The 18380-nt window shown below is 37.6% G+C and overlaps 2 protein-coding genes across 7 annotated transcripts; both read left to right on the top strand.

Moving 5' to 3' along the window:
• The first annotated feature begins 1202 nt into the window (after nucleotides 1-1202).
• Nucleotides 1203-12753, top strand: LOC135614375 (uncharacterized). The gene is made up of 7 exons (XM_065111687.1): nucleotides 1203-1669; nucleotides 4159-4277; nucleotides 4411-4596; nucleotides 4687-4782; nucleotides 4858-4929; nucleotides 6276-6392; nucleotides 11339-12753. Exons 1-7 carry the CDS (start codon nucleotides 1345-1347, stop codon nucleotides 12521-12523), a joined length of 2100 nt encoding a protein of 699 aa, XP_064967759.1. The 5' UTR covers nucleotides 1203-1344; the 3' UTR covers nucleotides 12524-12753.
• Nucleotides 12754-12890: 137 nt separating this feature from the next.
• LOC135614376 (uncharacterized) lies at nucleotides 12891-17876 on the top strand. 6 transcript variants are annotated; one of them, XM_065111688.1, is made up of 4 exons: nucleotides 12891-14436; nucleotides 14673-14737; nucleotides 16079-16973; nucleotides 17332-17876. In XM_065111688.1, exons 3-4 carry the CDS (start codon nucleotides 16135-16137, stop codon nucleotides 17513-17515), a joined length of 1023 nt encoding a protein of 340 aa, XP_064967760.1. In that variant the 5' UTR covers nucleotides 12891-14436; nucleotides 14673-14737; nucleotides 16079-16134; the 3' UTR covers nucleotides 17516-17876. The 6 variants fall into 6 exon arrangements, with proteins under 6 accessions (XP_064967760.1, XP_064967761.1, XP_064967765.1 ...); XM_065111689.1 differs by having other exon boundaries at nucleotides 12891-14498; XM_065111693.1 differs by lacking the exon at nucleotides 14673-14737 and having other exon boundaries at nucleotides 12891-14254.
• The last annotated feature ends 504 nt before the right edge of the window (nucleotides 17877-18380 follow it).

The raw sequence follows: 18380 nt of genomic DNA, 5'->3' as shown, positions 1-18380 counted from the left end.
CACATAAAATTTTGATGTGATAGTGCTATATCATATTGAGGACATGAAACCTTGCTTGCTAAATATTGAGAGTTCAAAACTTCATCTAACGAATAGCTAATATCAAGTTAGTATGATTAAAAGACTTTCAAAATCAAAAAAGAAATTTTATATATTGATAAACAAAGAACATACCATAAGAGTAAAAAACAAAAAGTATACTAAAAAATCGGCATAACACACTCATTGATTATATCAATAGTAAAAATCAGATTCTTTATCATATGAAATCAATTACGACTCTTGAGTTTGAATAATTTAATTATAATTTTTTATATCCTCTCACATAAAATTTTAAAATATATTTTTATACTTTTTCTCTCATCATCCGTAGATCCCAATAAAATAATATAGTATTTTTCTCACATATTGTATTTATAAAAAAATTATATAGAGATATATAAGATATTTATAGAATAATTAAATCTTAAATTTATTTATTTTTTAATTTAAAATGAGTTATTTTCGTACTATGATTCATTGTACAAATATACCAACTCAACAATCTGTCCCTTAGTGATAATTTTATTTATTTTTGTATGTTCTAAAATGAATATACCATGCTTCATGCTTATTTCAATATTCATCACTCATCTTTATTAAATCTTTAAGCATCGAACCCTTGAGTTTTGATATCATTTTGTTAAAAAAAAAGAATATTTCCAAAACCAAGTGAAAAATCATAAAGATTAACAAATAAAAAAAAATAAAATTAGAAAGCTAAACCTTAATATTAATATGGTTCGAAACTTTACATCAATTGAGAAAATCAAATACTTCACAATTATTTCTCATACTTCTTTCTCACTCTCCTAATATCCATATTATTCCAATAACTAAACCTTAATATTCAAAATTTCCTTCATTCTCAAGGAATATGATTCCTTATCCTTGCAGAGCTAATTTTAGAAAAAGAAAATTCAAATTCAACACAAATCACATATATATATATATACATATTTTTATACAATAATAATTGGTAAGATGGAACATGTCCTGATTTATGTTGAACACAATCTTACAGTCTTCGGAAAACCTTGTGAAAACACAAAAAAATCATCACCCTCGATCATCACATCGGAACCGCTCGTTTTAGATCAGACGCAGAATACGAATACTAAACCGGTACGGCATACCGATATCAGCGTGCCCATCCGCCGCACACGGAATCGCTCGCCCCCTAAGCTTCGCGGCGGGCTGCAGTCGCAGCATAAATACTCTGCCCTCTTACCCTGCGCTTAGGGTTTCGATATCCGTCTCTCATTCTCGCGCTCTCTCGAGCTCTGCCAACACCGGCCGCCTTCCATGGCCGACGAATTCCACTACTCTTCTCGACCCGACAACAAGCGAAAGTTCGACGATCCGGCCGCCGGTGCCGGCCCCTCGCCGCCCGCTAGGCGTCCCACGGGCTTCTCAGCGCCGATCGCCTCGCCGTCCCCCGACGGCCCCCCCCCACCGGCGTCCTACAACAGCGTACCGCCGCCCCTCGATGGGATCCAGCTCGCCAAGCAGCGTGCCCAGGAAATCGCCGCGAGGCTCTTCAGCGACGCCGAGGCCAAGCGCCCCAGGGTCGACAACGGCGGGGGTGCGGATGATTCGAGGGACAAGGGGTTCAGTTCCTCTGCAACCGGTAATTGTTGTCGTCCTGGATCTGTATGTTTTAGTGCATCTTTTCCCTTCCCTCTATGACAGCTTTGGCATCACAGTTCTGATGTGTAGGCTGAGTTGGCATTTATTGTGCTTTGTGCTTGATTGTGTCGTTCTTGTGAACTTCTTGGTCTTCGATTTAGGGTTTCACAGGCAATCTGTCCGGCTTTTGATCTTTAAGAATGCATGAAGGGCCTCCCTTCTCATGTCTTAACGAAGCAAACGAGAGAAAAGATTGTGTTTTCCTTCGTCTTCCTTACTCTCTTTCGTTTTCTCTCTTCTCCATAACTTGTTATGCAAACAGAGCCCGAAAATAGGAGCTAGTGAGAGGAGATGTGAACACAGGTAATAGACTAACAACCAATAAGGTATAGAACGGAACATGTTGGCAGTTTCGCGACCAAATTCTTGGTTGTGTCTCCTCCCCATGTTATATGCCTGCATCAACCCTCGTTTGTTCTCGCAGATTCCCTCTTTTAGGCAACTTTCTCATTTAAAGATTTCATTGGTATTCCTGAGGCCAGTTGAACAAGGTTGAATGGTCACTGCCCCTTGGCCTGATACGTTCACATGATAGGAGTTGGTGTATTTCACAATCTGATGAAACCATGCAAACTGTTCATCCTGCCCTGCCAAATTGCTAAAGCGATTGTAGGTTTAAGGATTTAGACAGTTTGAGAAACAGTGATTCAATCCACACCAATATGCCTATTCTTTGATTCCTTGACCATTTCCATCTTTGACATCAACAAGACTTCAGAAGTTTAAGTTCAACAGGTTGAGGGCTAGGGTTTTTATGGTGTGGAGTCCATATTTCTTTGTGTTTTTTGCTTTATTGTGTTGTTTTCTTGATGTTCATGGTTTTCAATCCAGGGATTTTGTATCCTGAAAATCATATATTAAACCAATTCTATATTGATGCTCGCTATTTCTCTCAATTCGTTGCACGTATAAAGACAGAATACTCCAATTTTCTAGCTTATTTTTTTGAGTAAACTATTTATTTATTTTTTGTATTGTTTCTTTATTTTAGTGACAAAAAGTTGTGTTTTTCTGATTTCTTGCTTCATGCCATTTGAAGAAGATATAAAACAGATTTTGTTGACCATTTTAAGCTCTAGGCTATCTGGATGTATCATGACTAATGTTTTTGTTTGTAGAATTTTTGTTACAGCTGGTCTGTACAGAAAACCTCCTGCTTGTGTTCCTGATTTGTGCCATATATTTGTGACACCATCAATTGCAATTTTCATTTTGAGAGCCAGATGCATACGAGTAACCTAAGAAGTGCCAACTTGAGTCCTCAAATGTTCAAACTCTAGCCAAAGCAGGAACAATTGCTGTCAATAACTTTTCTGAGTCTGCCAAGCTTGATGGTTCAGCTGCCGTCATGAACAGTTTGTTTCGTTTGTTGCAAAACTTCATAGGGTTGCCCAAACAAATTATTAATAGATATTTGGCAGCAGAAGTAATATCCTTCAATTTTTGATTGAGATTTTCACCTCATATTATTTGTTGATTGCTTTTTGCCCTGAATGATTTATCTATTTACGGGCTTCAGTCAACTAAACTGTAGAAGAATTAACCTGATTGTGGGCCTTGATTAAAGATGCAAGCCAAGCCATAGAAATATCTATATCCTTTAAAATTGTTGACTCAGATTATTGCCCCATATATTGTCTGTTCAGTTGTTTTATGTTTTGGGATTATTTATCTCAATCTTCAGTTGACTGAGGAAAATCAAGCTGGTTGTGGGCATTTATTGAACATGCAACTTAAGCCCTAGAAATAACTGAAAAATGTGCCTAGTGCTGTTATAAAACCTCTCAGCCATGATGAATTGGTTTAAATCAATCTGATGTAGATTAGGTTTGAATCAATCTGATATAGACTGACCATTGCGCTACACTTGAACATGCAAGACAAGTCATGAAAGATATAAATCTTGTGCTGTCACTAAATGCTAGCTGCAAACGGTTAGATGAAATATATGCTTTTAATTTTTTAAACACAGACTTTTCATGTTGTAACAATCTAGCTTTATGCAGTATACAAATCAAATGGCGATTAAAAATCAACACTTTCTACCAAATGATCTAACACTAGCATAGTATATCTGCCAAGTTCTACCATGTTGATGAATAAAAGTCAACTGGAATATGAGTTTAGATTCCTTCTCAAGAAACATTATAAGGTTCCAAATCTGGATCTCTATATCCCTGATGATTTTTGCAAATAATAGCTGGAACTTTAAGGTCAGTTGTGCTTAGTTCTTGTGCTTTCTAAATAAGCTTAATTGTTTGATTTAGATACTTAATTTTTTTTATTTTACCCTTGTATTATACTTGATAATTCTCACTAAATAATGCCATATATTTTCAATCATCTTTTTATAGTGGAAAATTTCTATCGTTCATATTTGCCTACTCCTTAACTGTGATGTTTGGTGCCTGACTTTTCCATATTTATCAGACCATACACAGAAGTCTCTGAATCAGCCAATACCTTCTCAAATTGGCATGACATCCCAGTCAGTTCCCGTGTATGGTTATCAAGGTTCAAGCAAAAAGATTGAAATTCCAAATGGAAGGGTATGCTTTCCTTTTGATTGTGTGCTGGCTTTAGTTATCTACGCTATGTGACAAAATATTAAGTAACACATTTGTGTGCTATATGACTTTTCTGGAGATTCTGTATTTGCTTCAATGTCGTGGGTTGTCTTAGGTTGGTGTGATCATTGGCAAAAGTGGAGAGACAATTAAATATCTTCAGGCTCAATCAGGAGCAAAGATTCAAGTAACCAGAGACATGGATGCAGATCCTAATTCGCAGACTAGATCAGTAGAACTTATGGGTACTTCTGAACAGATTAGTCGGGCCGAGCAATTAATTAATGATGTGCTTGCTGAGGTACTATTGGAGTGTTCTTTATAGGTAGAATGATTAGTATGGTAGCTGATGTATTTTCCTGTTATATTGTACTTTATGTAAAATACCTAGGCTGATGCTGGGGCTTCTGGCGTCATTGCGGCTCGGAAACATGGTGGTGTTCAAGCGGGTGCAGAGCAATTTCAAATGAAAGTTCCAAACAACAAGGTAAATTAGTATTTGATATCATTGTGTTACAGCTGTTCCTTGAATTGATTCTGCAGTTTTGATCTTTTATTTCAGGTTGGTCTGGTGATTGGTAAAGGTGGTGAGACTATCAAAAATATGCAAGCTAGGTCTGGTGCACGTATCCAGGTTAGCATTGTTGTCTTCGTTGATTGTTATCTTCTTCTTTTAGCATCATTCATCTTCCAACCAAAGCTTAGATCTTACAAAAAATGCAGTAATCAAGAAATCTAGGTTGCATTTAGCATTAATTTTTTTTAAGTAAAATGTTAAAAATATCTATGATAAGTTTAATTTGTTGAAGGTGTTAGGTAACTTAGTAAAGATCTTGATAGTTTATCACAAGGTCTTGAGTTCGAATCTCACTTTCGTTACTTACCTTTTGCAAAAAAAAATATTATTTTTTGTTTATTGTTATAGAAAGCAGTTATTTTTTTTCTAAATATCCAAAGTAAGAAACTTATACTAGTTTTTTTTTTAAAAGAAAGCATGCCACTATTATTACCTAGTACAATTTACAGGAAAGTAGGGCATCATTTTTAAGCAGGGAAAGGAAATTCTAATGGGAAATTGGGGTATCTAAAATATCTAAAATTGTAATTCAGGCAAAATTTCCAAAAATAAAGAAGCATCAAGAGAACATAAGTGTTGTTTGAAAATCTTATTTTTAAAGTAAATAAAACAAATACAATGCCGAACACATCCTTGGTTCTTTTCTGGTTAGGAGATTTGTTCACTAGTCAAATGGAAAATGTTTTTTTAACTAACCATAATGTTTATGGTGACTCACACTGAGCAAGTTGATGATAAGTTTTAACCTTATAACGTACTAATCAAGCTTACAATTTCTGATTAGTTATTAAATTGCTTTCTCAGAGGTGCTCATTTTGTTTGTTGTTCAGTTTGAGAACTTTTTGGAACTTTTGCTGGATTTATTTGATGTCATTTTAACACCTTGTTTATCATGCGCAGAGATTGAATCTTGAAGTCATGATAGTGTAGTGTTGTTTTTCAGAAATTATCTTTAGATTTGCTTTGAGTCCTTGTTATTTGCACAACATCATACCTGGGCATGCTTATCACAAAACATATGTGTCCTTGAATAACTGTTCTTAATGGTCGGATCGAATCTCTACTATGTTTGATAGGTTTTTGTATTATAGCAAGGCGTAAAGTTTTATCTGACTCATTGCATTTGCTTCTGATCCTTGGTTATTTTTACAACTCAGAACTAAGAACACCCTTATCTATATTTTTGTGTCTTGGCTTCCTTTTTATATAAACAACTAATGGCTTTTAAGTTTTAAACATGTTTAGCTTCTGTATATTTGTGCTTTAAAGTCTCGAGGGTTTGATGTTGGCCTCTGCTGCTGCTTTGCTGCTTGATATATAATGCCAAATGATGCATTTTGATTTTGAGTGATATTTTTGCATGTGTGGTATAACTGTAACAAACTTGATATATTTGGTTGTAGGTGATACCTCTGCATCTGCCACCTGGTGATACATCAAACGAAAGAACAGTGTATATAGATGGCACAAAGGAGCAGATTGAAGCAGCAAAACAGTTGGTCAATGAAGTTATTAGTGAGGTATGATAATTCAGAATTTCCATCTTTAAAAAGGAACTTTGCTAGTTGGATGTATGTTTCAGGATTCTATATTGTACTTTAAACTGATTGAATTTCTGTCTATACATTCGAATTATCTTCTCAGTCCTGCCAGGGCTTATTCTATGTCATAAGCTGTTTGAATAACTTTCAACAAGCGGTTATGCAGTTACTCCGGGTTGTGGATAATGCTTATGTTAGAACTTATATTTTTAGGCCATTAATTGACTAAGCTATCTAAATGACACCTTTTCTTATTATTTTTTGTATTTGTTCTGTAAAGTTTTGGTGACATATACAGTTTCTTTTGGTTCTACATTCCAGCATAATACTTAAATAGTAGCTTTTTATTTTTAATCAGTATCTATTTAAGAATCACTATTTCCTTCTTTTCATTCTTTTTTTCTTGACTTCTGTTAGAACATGTGCTTATATTCCATTTAAAAGATTCAATTATCTTGTTTTGGTTATGTACATCTTAGTTATGTGTCTTTATTAAAGGTACTTAAGTTTCTTATATTTTTAGGTATTTTCCAAGTTAATCAAAGACCTATATCTAGAAACTGTCGTCAGAAGAACTATGATTCTGTTAAACTTTTGTTTATTTCTTTTCCATTATTCCTACTGCAATACAATTGTGCTTTCTTGAGTGTAGTGCTTGTATATCTTTTCTTATTGGGGTAAATGACTGTAGTTGTAGTCTATGTTTTGGCAGTTCCCTTTTGCTCTTTCCATTAGTTTTTTTATTTGGTTAGAAGGTTGATCTTTATGCTCTATCTGATCGACATGTTGCAGTACAATCTTCACATCAAGGATTAAATCTTGGTTTGGTATTGTACATCAATTTATACTATTTTTTAGGTATGAGTCTGTGCTGGATGGTGCAGTGGGTGGTGGTAGGTGGTGTTGGTAGAGTGTCTGAATACAGCACTGAGGAACAGGATGAGCAGTGAGGGACAGGGAGGGTAGCAACTAGTTGCGAGAAAAGTGGCGCTGCTCCTGTTGGCATGGTGGTCAACAGCGAACGATGGCAGTAAGGGAGGGGAGAATGGCAACAGTGAGTAAGATGGGACTGGGAGAGAGGCTTAGGGTTTATAGGATTCAAATAATGGTACTTCCTGCATTGGAAGGTGCCTTGTGTGTTGGGTTTGCTCTTTCTCAGATTCAGGTATTGATACTTCCTGATACAAACTTGTTATTGGTATACAATAGGTGTACTGAGCATTAAGTAGTGCCTTGGACCAATCTGAGTGAAACGGCCAAGTGTGGATGCCTGTTTGCACTGAAACCATCAGGTACTGGTTTGCACAGACTGGTAAGGATGGAATGTGACTATAAAATTCATATTAACATTTTGGATTTTCATATTCTTCCTTTTTTTCCATAAAGCCTAAGTCTACTTGATGCACTTCTGATTTTCCCCCCTTAAAAGAACAATAAATGGTGGCTGAAGCATGCAAGATTCTACACTTTTTAGTGCACTTCTGAACTGATGCTAGTGATAATGTAAAGGCATAGGCAGACTTGTTCTAAAATGCATCAAAATTTGATCTCTACAGTTCTCTGCTGATACATTCTATAGAGTAAAGACCAACCTGGGAGAAAGTCTTCTTAGTACTAACTTCTTTCTTAAATGAGGTCTCTTTTGCTGTGCGCTTCATTGTTATTGTATATCTGTATGGTTAGAACACTCATACATAAAAAAGTTTAGTTCTGAAATTGTTTCACAGTTCTACTCAATCTGTTCTGTGAGAGAGTCATATATATATACTTGTTTTCAGCTTGACAGGAATGTTGCTTCCACTATGAATATTCTTGGCTAATATATGCTATGGTTCTTATGTTTCCGACTTTGGAAATTAGGGATTCTCGAACTGGATAACACTACTCTAGCTAATTCCTTGGTTCTTATCTAGATATTAGAACCAAGGTTTTCCTTTTCGGGTATCGGACTAGTTTCAGCAATCTATTGGAATGGGATGTATCGGTTTGTATCGGTGTATTGACACGGTATGCCAATGCGTATCGGTGTTTCAACGTTTTGACGAGGAAGAAAAAGAGGGTGAAGAGGAAGGGGCGGTGGAGGATCAGAAGAATAAAATTCTACGTTTGAGATTGTTGCATTGTCTCTAGACCAGTTAATGGATGAAGATCATGCTTGCTTGCTGTGTCCTTATTTTACATGATTTGTATAGATTTCCTGTAACTGTCATTTTATCTTATTTTTTATTGAAGATACTTTAAAATGCACGGTAACATCATACTGACTGTTTATGCAACTAAAATGCAAAGCAGAATTTTGTTAAATCCTTGGTAAAGGTTAACATATACTTTATTCTGCCTGTATCTGTTTCTTTTGTTTTAACTTCTTTTTTAATTTGACACAATGATCAGTGCCAAATCTTGGAGTGCACAATAACTTGGGGCTACACTTGCATCAGGATATTTTGACTAGGGTTGACAATGCAGAGATTGGTTTTGTAATTGTTTACAATCTGAAAAATGTTCCACTATCCAAAAGAGTAGTTATAATTTGTCTTACCAGATTTAGAAGGGAACATAATTTTGAGGCACCTGCCATTTTTTCACGTCCATTGCTTTTGTTTTGCCAATTTCTCAAATTTCTATAAACACTTGACTTATTAATGTTGGAATACACAGAGTTATGAGAATCTGATTCTGTAATACTTAAGGTTGAAGTTTGCTTGCTTATCTTTGCTTATTTGTTGACTTCTGAACCTGTTCAGTCATTTTATTTATATCCTTGTTGGATTCATATTTCTAATATGGTTTGCATCATTATATATATATATATATATATATGTATATGTATATGTATATATATGTATATGTATATATATGTATATGTATATATATATATATATATATATATGTATGTGTGTGTGTGTATGTATATATGTATGTGTGTGTGTGTGTGTGTGTGTATGCATCATATTAGTATGGTTTGCTCAGATTAAATGTTCTGGCCAATCTTTTGGGTATTGAATGAAAGGATGGGTTCTGACTTACACTTCTTGTTTTGAGCTTTGTTTTTTGAGAAATATGGTAATTGTAGGAGTATAGCTTGTGTTGGTGCTCCAACATTGTGCGAGGGTATAGGCAATTCCATTTTGGTCTTTGTTGGCTTGTCACTGGTATGGTATTTAGCCTCAATTTCTTGTAATTGTTAGCCAATGTATAGAGGGATCCTGCAAGCTTAATTGCTTTCTGGATGGTTATTGGAATTGTTATCTAGTCTTCTTTTCATGATGAAGCTCGACGTTCTTTGTGTCATTTGATTATGTTTCGTAGTCTTACCCTGCATTTGATGTTATAATAACTACTACTAAACTGTATACTTTAACTCCAAAAATATTGGTTATAATAGCGTTGGCCCTCTGTTCTCCAGTTGGATCTGGAAAATTTTCAGACTCTGGGATCCCTGTTTCTTGTAGGGGCAAACTGCAGGCTGAGTGGTCTCAATGCATGGTCTTCGTCAGTGTCATTGAAATCAAGTGCAAGTTAATTTTCCACACAGAGAGTGCATTTTTATTTATAACTGCAAGGGAATCTTGCCTAAATCTTCTGTGTTAAATTTTGTATAAATCAGTATATATTTAAATTTTATCTAACATAGAGGATTATCTCTGTAGTAAATATTTACAATAGAGTCTTCTACTGTAATGTTTTGCTAGTCTGTGAATAAATCATTACATAGTGGCAAGCCTTCGCCATGTGATACCATTGCATGTTCAGATGCTTGAGGAGACGATAAAAAAGAGGTATTCATATTGACAAATTTCTCCTAGAACTCGTGTGCTACATGTTTTGGACATGCTTATTAAGATAATTTTGCCGAAGTGATCTTTTCATTATAAAGACACATATAGCAATACGATGCTTTCCAGCACAAAGCAGAATGCAATTATGTGTAAATTTGAAATGTCTTACTTCCACGGTTTACAAGCTTTTCCTAGAACTTGGGCTGCTGCAATTTGTCGACATGCTTATGTTTTGCTTTCATCTTAATATATTTGATCTTCATTTATACTTTTAATATTGATCAACTGCAAGCAACTTTTAACATTTTTTAGATATGCTTATGTTTTTACTTTAAGATGTGATTATGTGTAAATTTGAGAAGTCTTTCTTCCATGGTTTACAAGCTTTTCCAACAACTTGGGCTGCTGCAATTTGTATACACTCTTATGTTGTGCTTTCATCTTAATATATTTGATCTTCGTTTTCTTCTTTTAACATTGATCAGCTGCAAGCAATTTTTCTTTGCATTTTTTGTTACCTGGCCTAACCTCGTATATTTTGTGATAGTGTACCTTGGCTGTAGGACCTTCTTCTTGTCATATTTGTTTATTTGGCAACCATTGTTGCTGTATGTTTTATATTTAGTATGTGCTTTTTGAGAACTAACACAGAAGTAATGGTTTCCTTCCTGATGAGAATTTTGCAAGGTGCCTGCCATGTATAATTTCATATTAGATTATCATGTTGAATATCTTAATCTCCATAATCCTTATCAACTGGTTGAATGGAATCAGTTGGCTGCGACTATGCCACTCTGATAGTTCTTTTGCCTCAAATTTGAAACCTTTTGTTAGCTGTGGCACTACATGTTTGCTTTTGTTCAGACTATTTGTCTAGATATGTCGACTGCTGCTAGTCCATTAGGTTCTCATGTGAAGAGAAGATAGGTGAGCATTCAATGTACCTTGAAATTGTTTCTTCCTGGTATGGTAAGTTGATGGCCTTCTTCATTTTAATCAATTGTTTGTATCATTCATCACATTGCTTCATAATTCTCTTTGTTTATTGTGCTTTTGTTAAATTCTTTGTTTGACTCAGATGTTCTTTTTTGAGCTATATGCATGCAAAAATTACATAAATTCACATCAAGTATAATGTACATGCAGAATCGTGTCAGGAATCCAGCTATGGCTGGAGGGTATCCTCAGCAAGGCTACCATCCACCTCGTCCTCAAACAAGTTGGGGTCCTGCTGGCACACCCCCCATGCAGCAACCTGGTTATGGTTACATGCCACCAGGAGCTTATCCTGGTCAACCACCTCAGTATAATGTACCTCAGCCACCTTATGCGGGATATCCTCCACCCTCGTCTACTGGTTTCTCTTCTGGGTGGGACCAAACATCCAATCAGCCTGGTCAGCAAGCTGCACCAGGTACTGGATATGATTACTACAACCAACAATCTCAGCTGCAGCAACAACCTTATGGGGGATCTTCTGCACCTGCTGGAAACACAAGTTACAATTATGGACAAGTGTCTTATGGTGATGCTTCTTACTCTCAGACAACTGTTGGCCAACAACAAAGTTACGGACAGGATGGATATTCTAGTGGTTATAATGCTCCTGCACCTCAAACTGGATATTCTCAGCCTGCACCAAATGTCCAGACTGGGTATGATCAACAGAGCTATGGTTCAACACCTAGCTATGGTTCAATGAGTAACCTCTCTCAGGATGGATCTGCCTCTGCATATGGTGCTCAGGGTGTGTCTGCTCAAGCACCTCCAACTCAACAAGCTCCATCAAGTCAGCCTTCTGACGTCCAAGGGTACACAGGTCAACCAATAAATAACAGCACTGCTAGCTATCCTGCCCAGGCAACATCGCCATCTGGATTTGGCATTCCCCCAACGTCACAGCCAGGATATGGGAGTCAACCCCCTGCTATGACTGGATATGGCCAAGCAGCGGCACCTAGTTATGGGCAGCCTTCTCAGGTCCAGAAGCCGCCAGGTACTCAGGCTGTTTATGGACAGGGTCAACAACAGGCTCTGTCTACTCCATCTGGCTATATGCAGGGTGCTCCTGTGCAATCGGGTTATGGTCAACCTCCAACCTCACAATCTGGTTATGGGCAACAACAGTCGTATGGAGTCCAAACGCATAACCAACCAGGTTATGGTCAGCAACAGCAACAATCATATGGTGACTCTTATGCTGGTGGTGGCTATGCACAGCCTCCTGCATACTCTAATGACAATGCTGCTGCGCATGGGACCTATGATGCATCTGCTGCTGCACCTGCTGTTTCAACTGGTGCAGCAGCGAGCAAGGCACCCCCGACTTGAAGTCTGGTAAGTCATCTGTAGGACTTCCTCTTGTGGACTGGTCTGTATTTTGCTCAGGCGATATCTAGGACTTTCAATTCTGGCACTTTGGACTTGGTTTTTCTTATGATGTCTTGCAATTTGGATTATCGGACCAATGGTAAGTATGTAGACTGTCTATTCTTACCCATAAAATGCTGAGTGAACTGTCATATGAGAACCTAGCAATGTAACTTGGGTATTTGAGATCAGATTATCACATCCGCATCAGCAGCACCATTTTCTAAATAGCTTTCCATGGAAATGATGGGCCGTTTTTGGGTGTTTAAAGACGATTGCTGAATTGCAGTCTCTTTTTGAGCTGCAAAAAGGAGGCATTTCTGCTGCAGTGAAAGGTGAAGCATTTAGGTTACATTGGTTCACTGATATATATCCAGTTTCCTGATGCTTCTAAGGTTGATAAAGGGAAAACACCAAACTGTCAGTCTGTCTATTAAGGCTGATTAGTTGCCTGCATTTTATTTCGCTGTTCTGTATGCTTCTCTTGTGCTTTATCTTATCTCATGTCAACGCAGGCCTCATGAGCTGGAATGCTTTTGGGTTGGGAGTAATGAAATGCTTAGCGACCAAAGTTCATCAGATGATATCATTGTGGCTCGCAATGCTTTTGGCTATCGTGAATCTATGCTTGGAGTGGCAATTGGGCTCGCCATCCCTCTTTGGAGGACTGGTGCACCAATTCGCTGTTCTTTCAGTACTTTCTTTGATGGTTTTGCCAGTGTTGCGCTCTCATGGTTCCCAAAAAAAACACAACTGGCCAGCTGCTGCCATCATCTCAGAGAACCCGATGGAAACATGCACCCGACGTATAAATCCTGTACGGACCGGATACGGCCTTAATGGTTTGGTTCTTTACAAACGAAACCGGATGATCACCGTGTGGCTTTCTGCTCGATTAGGAGAATGCGAGTGAGGGATGGATATGCTTTCCCCCTTCGATCACTCAGGAAGAGCTCGAGCAGAAAGATATAGCTGGCGCAAGACGAGCTCAAGTAGAAAGATAAGTCGGTGAAAACCCTGTGCTCAAGCAGAAAGATACAGTTGGCACAAGACCATCATCCCTTTGCTTTGTGTTTTTGGCTTGACCTTATAGAAGAGTTCCGCCTCCGTCCTCATTTTGTTGTTACTGGTACCTAACTTGCTTGCCATATATGATTCTCTTACTTGACTTCATACTCGTCGTAGAGCTCAAAGTCCGGCGATGAACCTCGATGTGCTCAGCGAGTAAGTAGTATTGCGAGAGTTTTGAGTAAACAAGCAACAGAGGACCAAGCGGAGCGGGAAAGGTTTGATTGTTCTGTTAGATCTGGGGTGCCAATAGAAGTATTATGATTTGGCCGAGCAATCAACGGAAAGAAAGCGCCTGCATCTTCACAATACGGCTAATCGGGAAAGCACCGATAGAATTCAATATCACTTGAGCAGGTAAGGCGGAGAAGGGAGTTAATGCCGGGAGAGCGGCTGGGAGGAGAGGGGACCGGGCGGCGATCGTGGCGGCAATGGATGAGTCAGAGGACAGTCCTAGTCGCGGCGGTGGTCGCAGCGGCAAAAGAATCCACCGTGAATGGACTCGGGAAAGGAAACGTAGGGGAAGAACGAAGAAGGGGTGTGGTTCGATGGTTGGCCGCGGAGGGCATCCCGTGATTTGCGCCCGACGGAGATCTGCAAGAGGATGTCTTCGCACTATTTTGGGTAAAGGTTCGGTTTTTCTTTTCGGCTTTGTTTCCAATAGGTTCTTATCATTCTTCTTTGCCAATTATAGGCAGTCATCCTGCTCTGTTTTCCTCTCAGAGAGGGAAGGCGGAGGAGGAGGAAGGACTGTCTTTTCTTTTTCGCTTATTGTCATTGTTTTTGTGAATCAGGCTCCGTTCGAGGTACTTTTTGCAGCCCTTCTGAGATTTTTATTACCTTTTTGTTTGGTGGAATTATGCCGAAGGTGTTTTTTTATTACTCTTATCAACTCATACTTCTTTTGTGTTGATTCTGGATCTCTCTCTCTCTCTCTCTCTCTCTCTCTAATCTTCAAAGTATCTTAGTTTGCAATTTTTTTTAGTTTTCATCTGATATTGATTTTATGATTTTGTATGTCTCAAAACTTCTGCTTTATAAGATGCCTTGAATAGACAACAAGCCTTGGTGCCACGATAAGATTGCTTCTAGCTGGGAGTCAAGAGGGTAAGGTTTCGTTCTTTGATCCTTTCATAATGTGCCTTGGTAGGCGGTTCATTCATGTTGATGCACTTTTAAGATGTTCTTGATTGAATCCTTTGCAAAATCATGATCAAAGGAAAAATGGTTGTTCGTACCATTGAATCAGAGGTCAAACCGATATAATGTAAAATTCTGAAATCATGAATAGTATGTTCATGAGTTCAGGCTTGCAGAAGTTAAATCAAGGAAATGTGTGGAGTTTGGGTTATCCCAGTCATATTTTGGATCGTCGTTGTCTTGGCATCAAGTGTTGATTAACGAAAAGTAGACTAACTGCAATAGCTTAAATAAAGATTAGTAGCTTTGTGTTCTTAATAATACGCTCAAGCCTCCCTTAGCTTCTTCGAAGTCACCATATGTGCTCTTGTAAGTGCACAGATTGCATCATTTTATCTGTCTGTTCTATGATCTTCTGAATTTCTTATATCACAACACACTTCACTCCTGTATTTTGCAACCATTCTGTTATGAAGCATTTATGGATTTCATATTGGGCTTGTTTCAAAAGTTTCTTATTTGTAAGATGATCGGAGTAGTCACATGCTTCAGTAATTGGAATTAGAAAAATTCATCCATGATTATCTGTCACCAGTGGGAAGTCCATTTCCAATTCATTAATGATAATATAAGGTAGTCCATCTGATCCATGTTAGGTATTCATTTATCTCTATCTGTTGTAGTTCCAGATATATTTTCCTTTTAAATGCTTCCTCTTAAGTGTTACATCTTGCATTTTTTTTTTTTTTTTGTATGCTGAGAAAAGGACAACTATATATTTGGGAGACCAGGGTTCGAGTCACGGAAATAACATCTTTAAATATTTGAAGGTAAGGTTACATAATTGACCCTTCCCATACCCCACCTTGTTTACACTAGGTACGCCCTTTTATTTACAAAACTATATGGCTCCTGTGAACTAGGGAAAGAATTGTGAAGGTTGATATTGTGCAATTAGAAGCAGCTGAGTGATAAATTAGTGACTTCTTTAGAATAGATTCATCAGTTATCTCAGTTCTTAAAGGCAACACATTTTCAAAATATCAATAATTTTGATACTACAGTCACATGTGAAAGGCAACACATTTACAAAGTTTCTCGTGTTTTGTGATTCTGTGTGCATGATCCTAAGCCACTTATCTGTTATCAATTTGGTAATTTTTTACTGCTGTTTTGCTTTATGATCTTAATACAATAAGCACCAAAAAAGTTTCTATTTACATTCTCTAGTTTTTTTTTGTCTCATTAAGCATTTATAGGTTTCATCTACAAGTTAGCAGAGAATCATTTTTTTTTTTTTTTCAACAGAAATATTTGCTTGATGCTGTAATGTGGAACTTTAAGACCTGATTCAGACATTGCTTATGGATTCTGAACATGGGAGAGAAAGTTCTGAATATTACAATGCAAATCAAGGGCATGAAAAGGCTGGTATTTCCGGTGTCAAGGTTGATAACCCTGATCTGCCCAAGCCAGCAATTAAGCCTAAAACTGTGAAAGAAAGATCATGCTCAAATTCCTCTTCTTCAAGCACTTCATCAGAGGAGGAATTCTTCCAGTTAGATGCAAGTGAGCTTGGCAAGCCAATGGCAGTTGTTCATGAGATGCAAAGAAACGACTTGCAATCTTCACTTCGTGTGGAAAATACACAAGTAGAAGCAGGTCTAGGCTCAAGTAAAGTGCCAACAGAAATATCATTCTCTTCCTATGATTCTAATGGCAGTCCTGGATCTGATAATTCTGGCAATGCTGGAACAAAGCAGTCTCCTCCGGTTCAATCAATGTATAGATCAGATGTCCCTGATCCAAATAGGATACCTTCTTCTGTATTCGCAAGGACAAAGTCCACTACACCAATGGAATGGAGCGTGGCTTCTAATGAATCGTTGTTCAGTATCCATATGGGAAAGTCTGGAGATCTGACCGGCTTATATGGTAGCCAATTGGACGGTTATCCTCCAATTTCTCCCATGGCTGACATTACCCCCACAAAACGTAGAGCAGGACCTGGTTTACAACAAACAGTTGAATACGGAGCAGCAAATGATGAAGCTATGAAGGATGATGTTTTAAAGACAACCATCGAGGAGCATGCTGAAAATGACAAATCTCGTGCAACTGATGGTATTCGTCATTCTGATAGCACATCTCAGTTTTCTGATGGTGGCAGTGTGAACAGCTATCGTTCTTTTGCATTTCCAATGTATGTACTTCTCTCACCCTCCGCCATAAAACTGATACTTATAAATATACATATGAATACATTGAGTTGACAATGCATTCACAATCTGAAAGTAGCATGGTTGTGGGGTCCATTATTATCATCTTAATCCTTATGAAACACAACTTGACGTACTGAAACTGATACAATTCAAGCTTTGCTATATGTTGCAGCTGTTATTGCATTTGCTCAATGTAGCATCTTAAGAGGGAATTGTTAGGGTTTTGGTTAGGATCAATTTTTCTAATTGATGCATCTTGGGATGACTTGGCTTTGAAATTTAGATGTCTGTGTAAAATTGCTTTTTCCACTTCTAAAAGTGATCACTTGGCTGTTTCAGATTGACTGCTGAAGGAAGAAATGGGTCTGTGAAAGAATCAGTGCGTCCTGCATTTCAAAAGGAACAGCTCGAGCAGCCTCTACCACAAACAGAGCATCAAGAAGCAGAGCCTCCAAAAGAAGAACCAGTTGCTGCCCAAAAGACGTGGCTTTCGTGCTTTTCTTGTTGCTCATCACGTTGCTAACTTAGTGAGCAATAAAGCAACCTGATTATTCCTTTAAATTCTATGTGGTTCATCCACTTCTTTCCATGTGAATTGATGAATTAGGATAAGCTAATTGTGTTCAGATATTACTTTGGCTGATCCATCAAACATGGAAAAGAATGTAATTCATTGTGTATTTCTCTGAGAGAAAAACATCAGGATGTCTCTTTCATGGCAGACAAATGGTGAAGTTGGATGGATAAACCTTTTGCTTTGATGCCAAAATGGAAGAAATGATATGCATATATACATGTCGGATTTAAGACTGACTCGTTAATTAGGAGTCTCGAAAACTTGTAATCGTTTGCTAAATTATATGCTACTTTGTTCTCTCATGCAACCTATTTTTCTGGCTGAATTTTCTATATGGTGAATTTGTTTTTCTTTTTTTTCCCCCTGTAATTCTCTTGTAGATTTATGGTGAATACTCCAATGGCGATGGCTGTGTTTGAGGCCTTCATAAACTCTCAAAATCCATTTATTTTCTTTTTAGCACTGGTAGATTGATGCTTAGTGGAGAGATGGTGGAGTCAACAAGCTGGTATTCTCTCTAACCTTCCATGGAGCCTCTATCTTGTGCTTACAGTTCTACTTCTCAACCTGGCCAACTGGATGGACAATGGTGGAAAGTTCTAAAAGATCAGAATTGTGATGGTGATTACTAGCAATCTTGTGCACATTCTCTCAAGATGATTCAGAATACAGCAAAGGTTTGAATTAAAATCTCACACATGTATTCTCTATCATGCCAGTGGTCAACAACTCTTTGTCCTGCATTTACTGAAGAAGTAAGATCAGTTTACCTTACTTCTACAGGTGATTGTTAGCCATGTCTTTGCAGGAA

Source organism: Musa acuminata, chromosome BXJ2-6, assembly GCF_036884655.1.
Source record: "Musa acuminata AAA Group cultivar baxijiao chromosome BXJ2-6, Cavendish_Baxijiao_AAA, whole genome shotgun sequence".
Classification (NCBI taxonomy): domain Eukaryota; kingdom Viridiplantae; phylum Streptophyta; class Magnoliopsida; order Zingiberales; family Musaceae; genus Musa; species Musa acuminata.
This window is presented reverse-complemented; position numbering and strand designations above follow the sequence as displayed.

Bases quoted from the DNA above. Each gene is read 5' to 3' on its own strand.
- LOC135614375 (XM_065111687.1), top strand. From the start codon at position 1,345: ATGGCCGACGAATTCCACTACTCTTCTCGACCCGACAACAAGCGAAAG. The intron at 4,278-4,410 runs GTATGCTTTCCT...GGGTTGTCTTAG, and splicing joins TTGAAATTCCAAATGGAAGG to GTTGGTGTGATCATTGGCAA. The intron at 4,597-4,686 runs GTACTATTGGAG...TAAAATACCTAG, and splicing joins TTAATGATGTGCTTGCTGAG to GCTGATGCTGGGGCTTCTGG.
- LOC135614376 (XM_065111693.1), top strand. From the start codon at position 16,135: ATGGATTCTGAACATGGGAGAGAAAGTTCTGAATATTACAATGCAAAT. The intron at 16,974-17,331 runs GTATGTACTTCT...TGGCTGTTTCAG, and splicing joins CGTTCTTTTGCATTTCCAAT to ATTGACTGCTGAAGGAAGAA.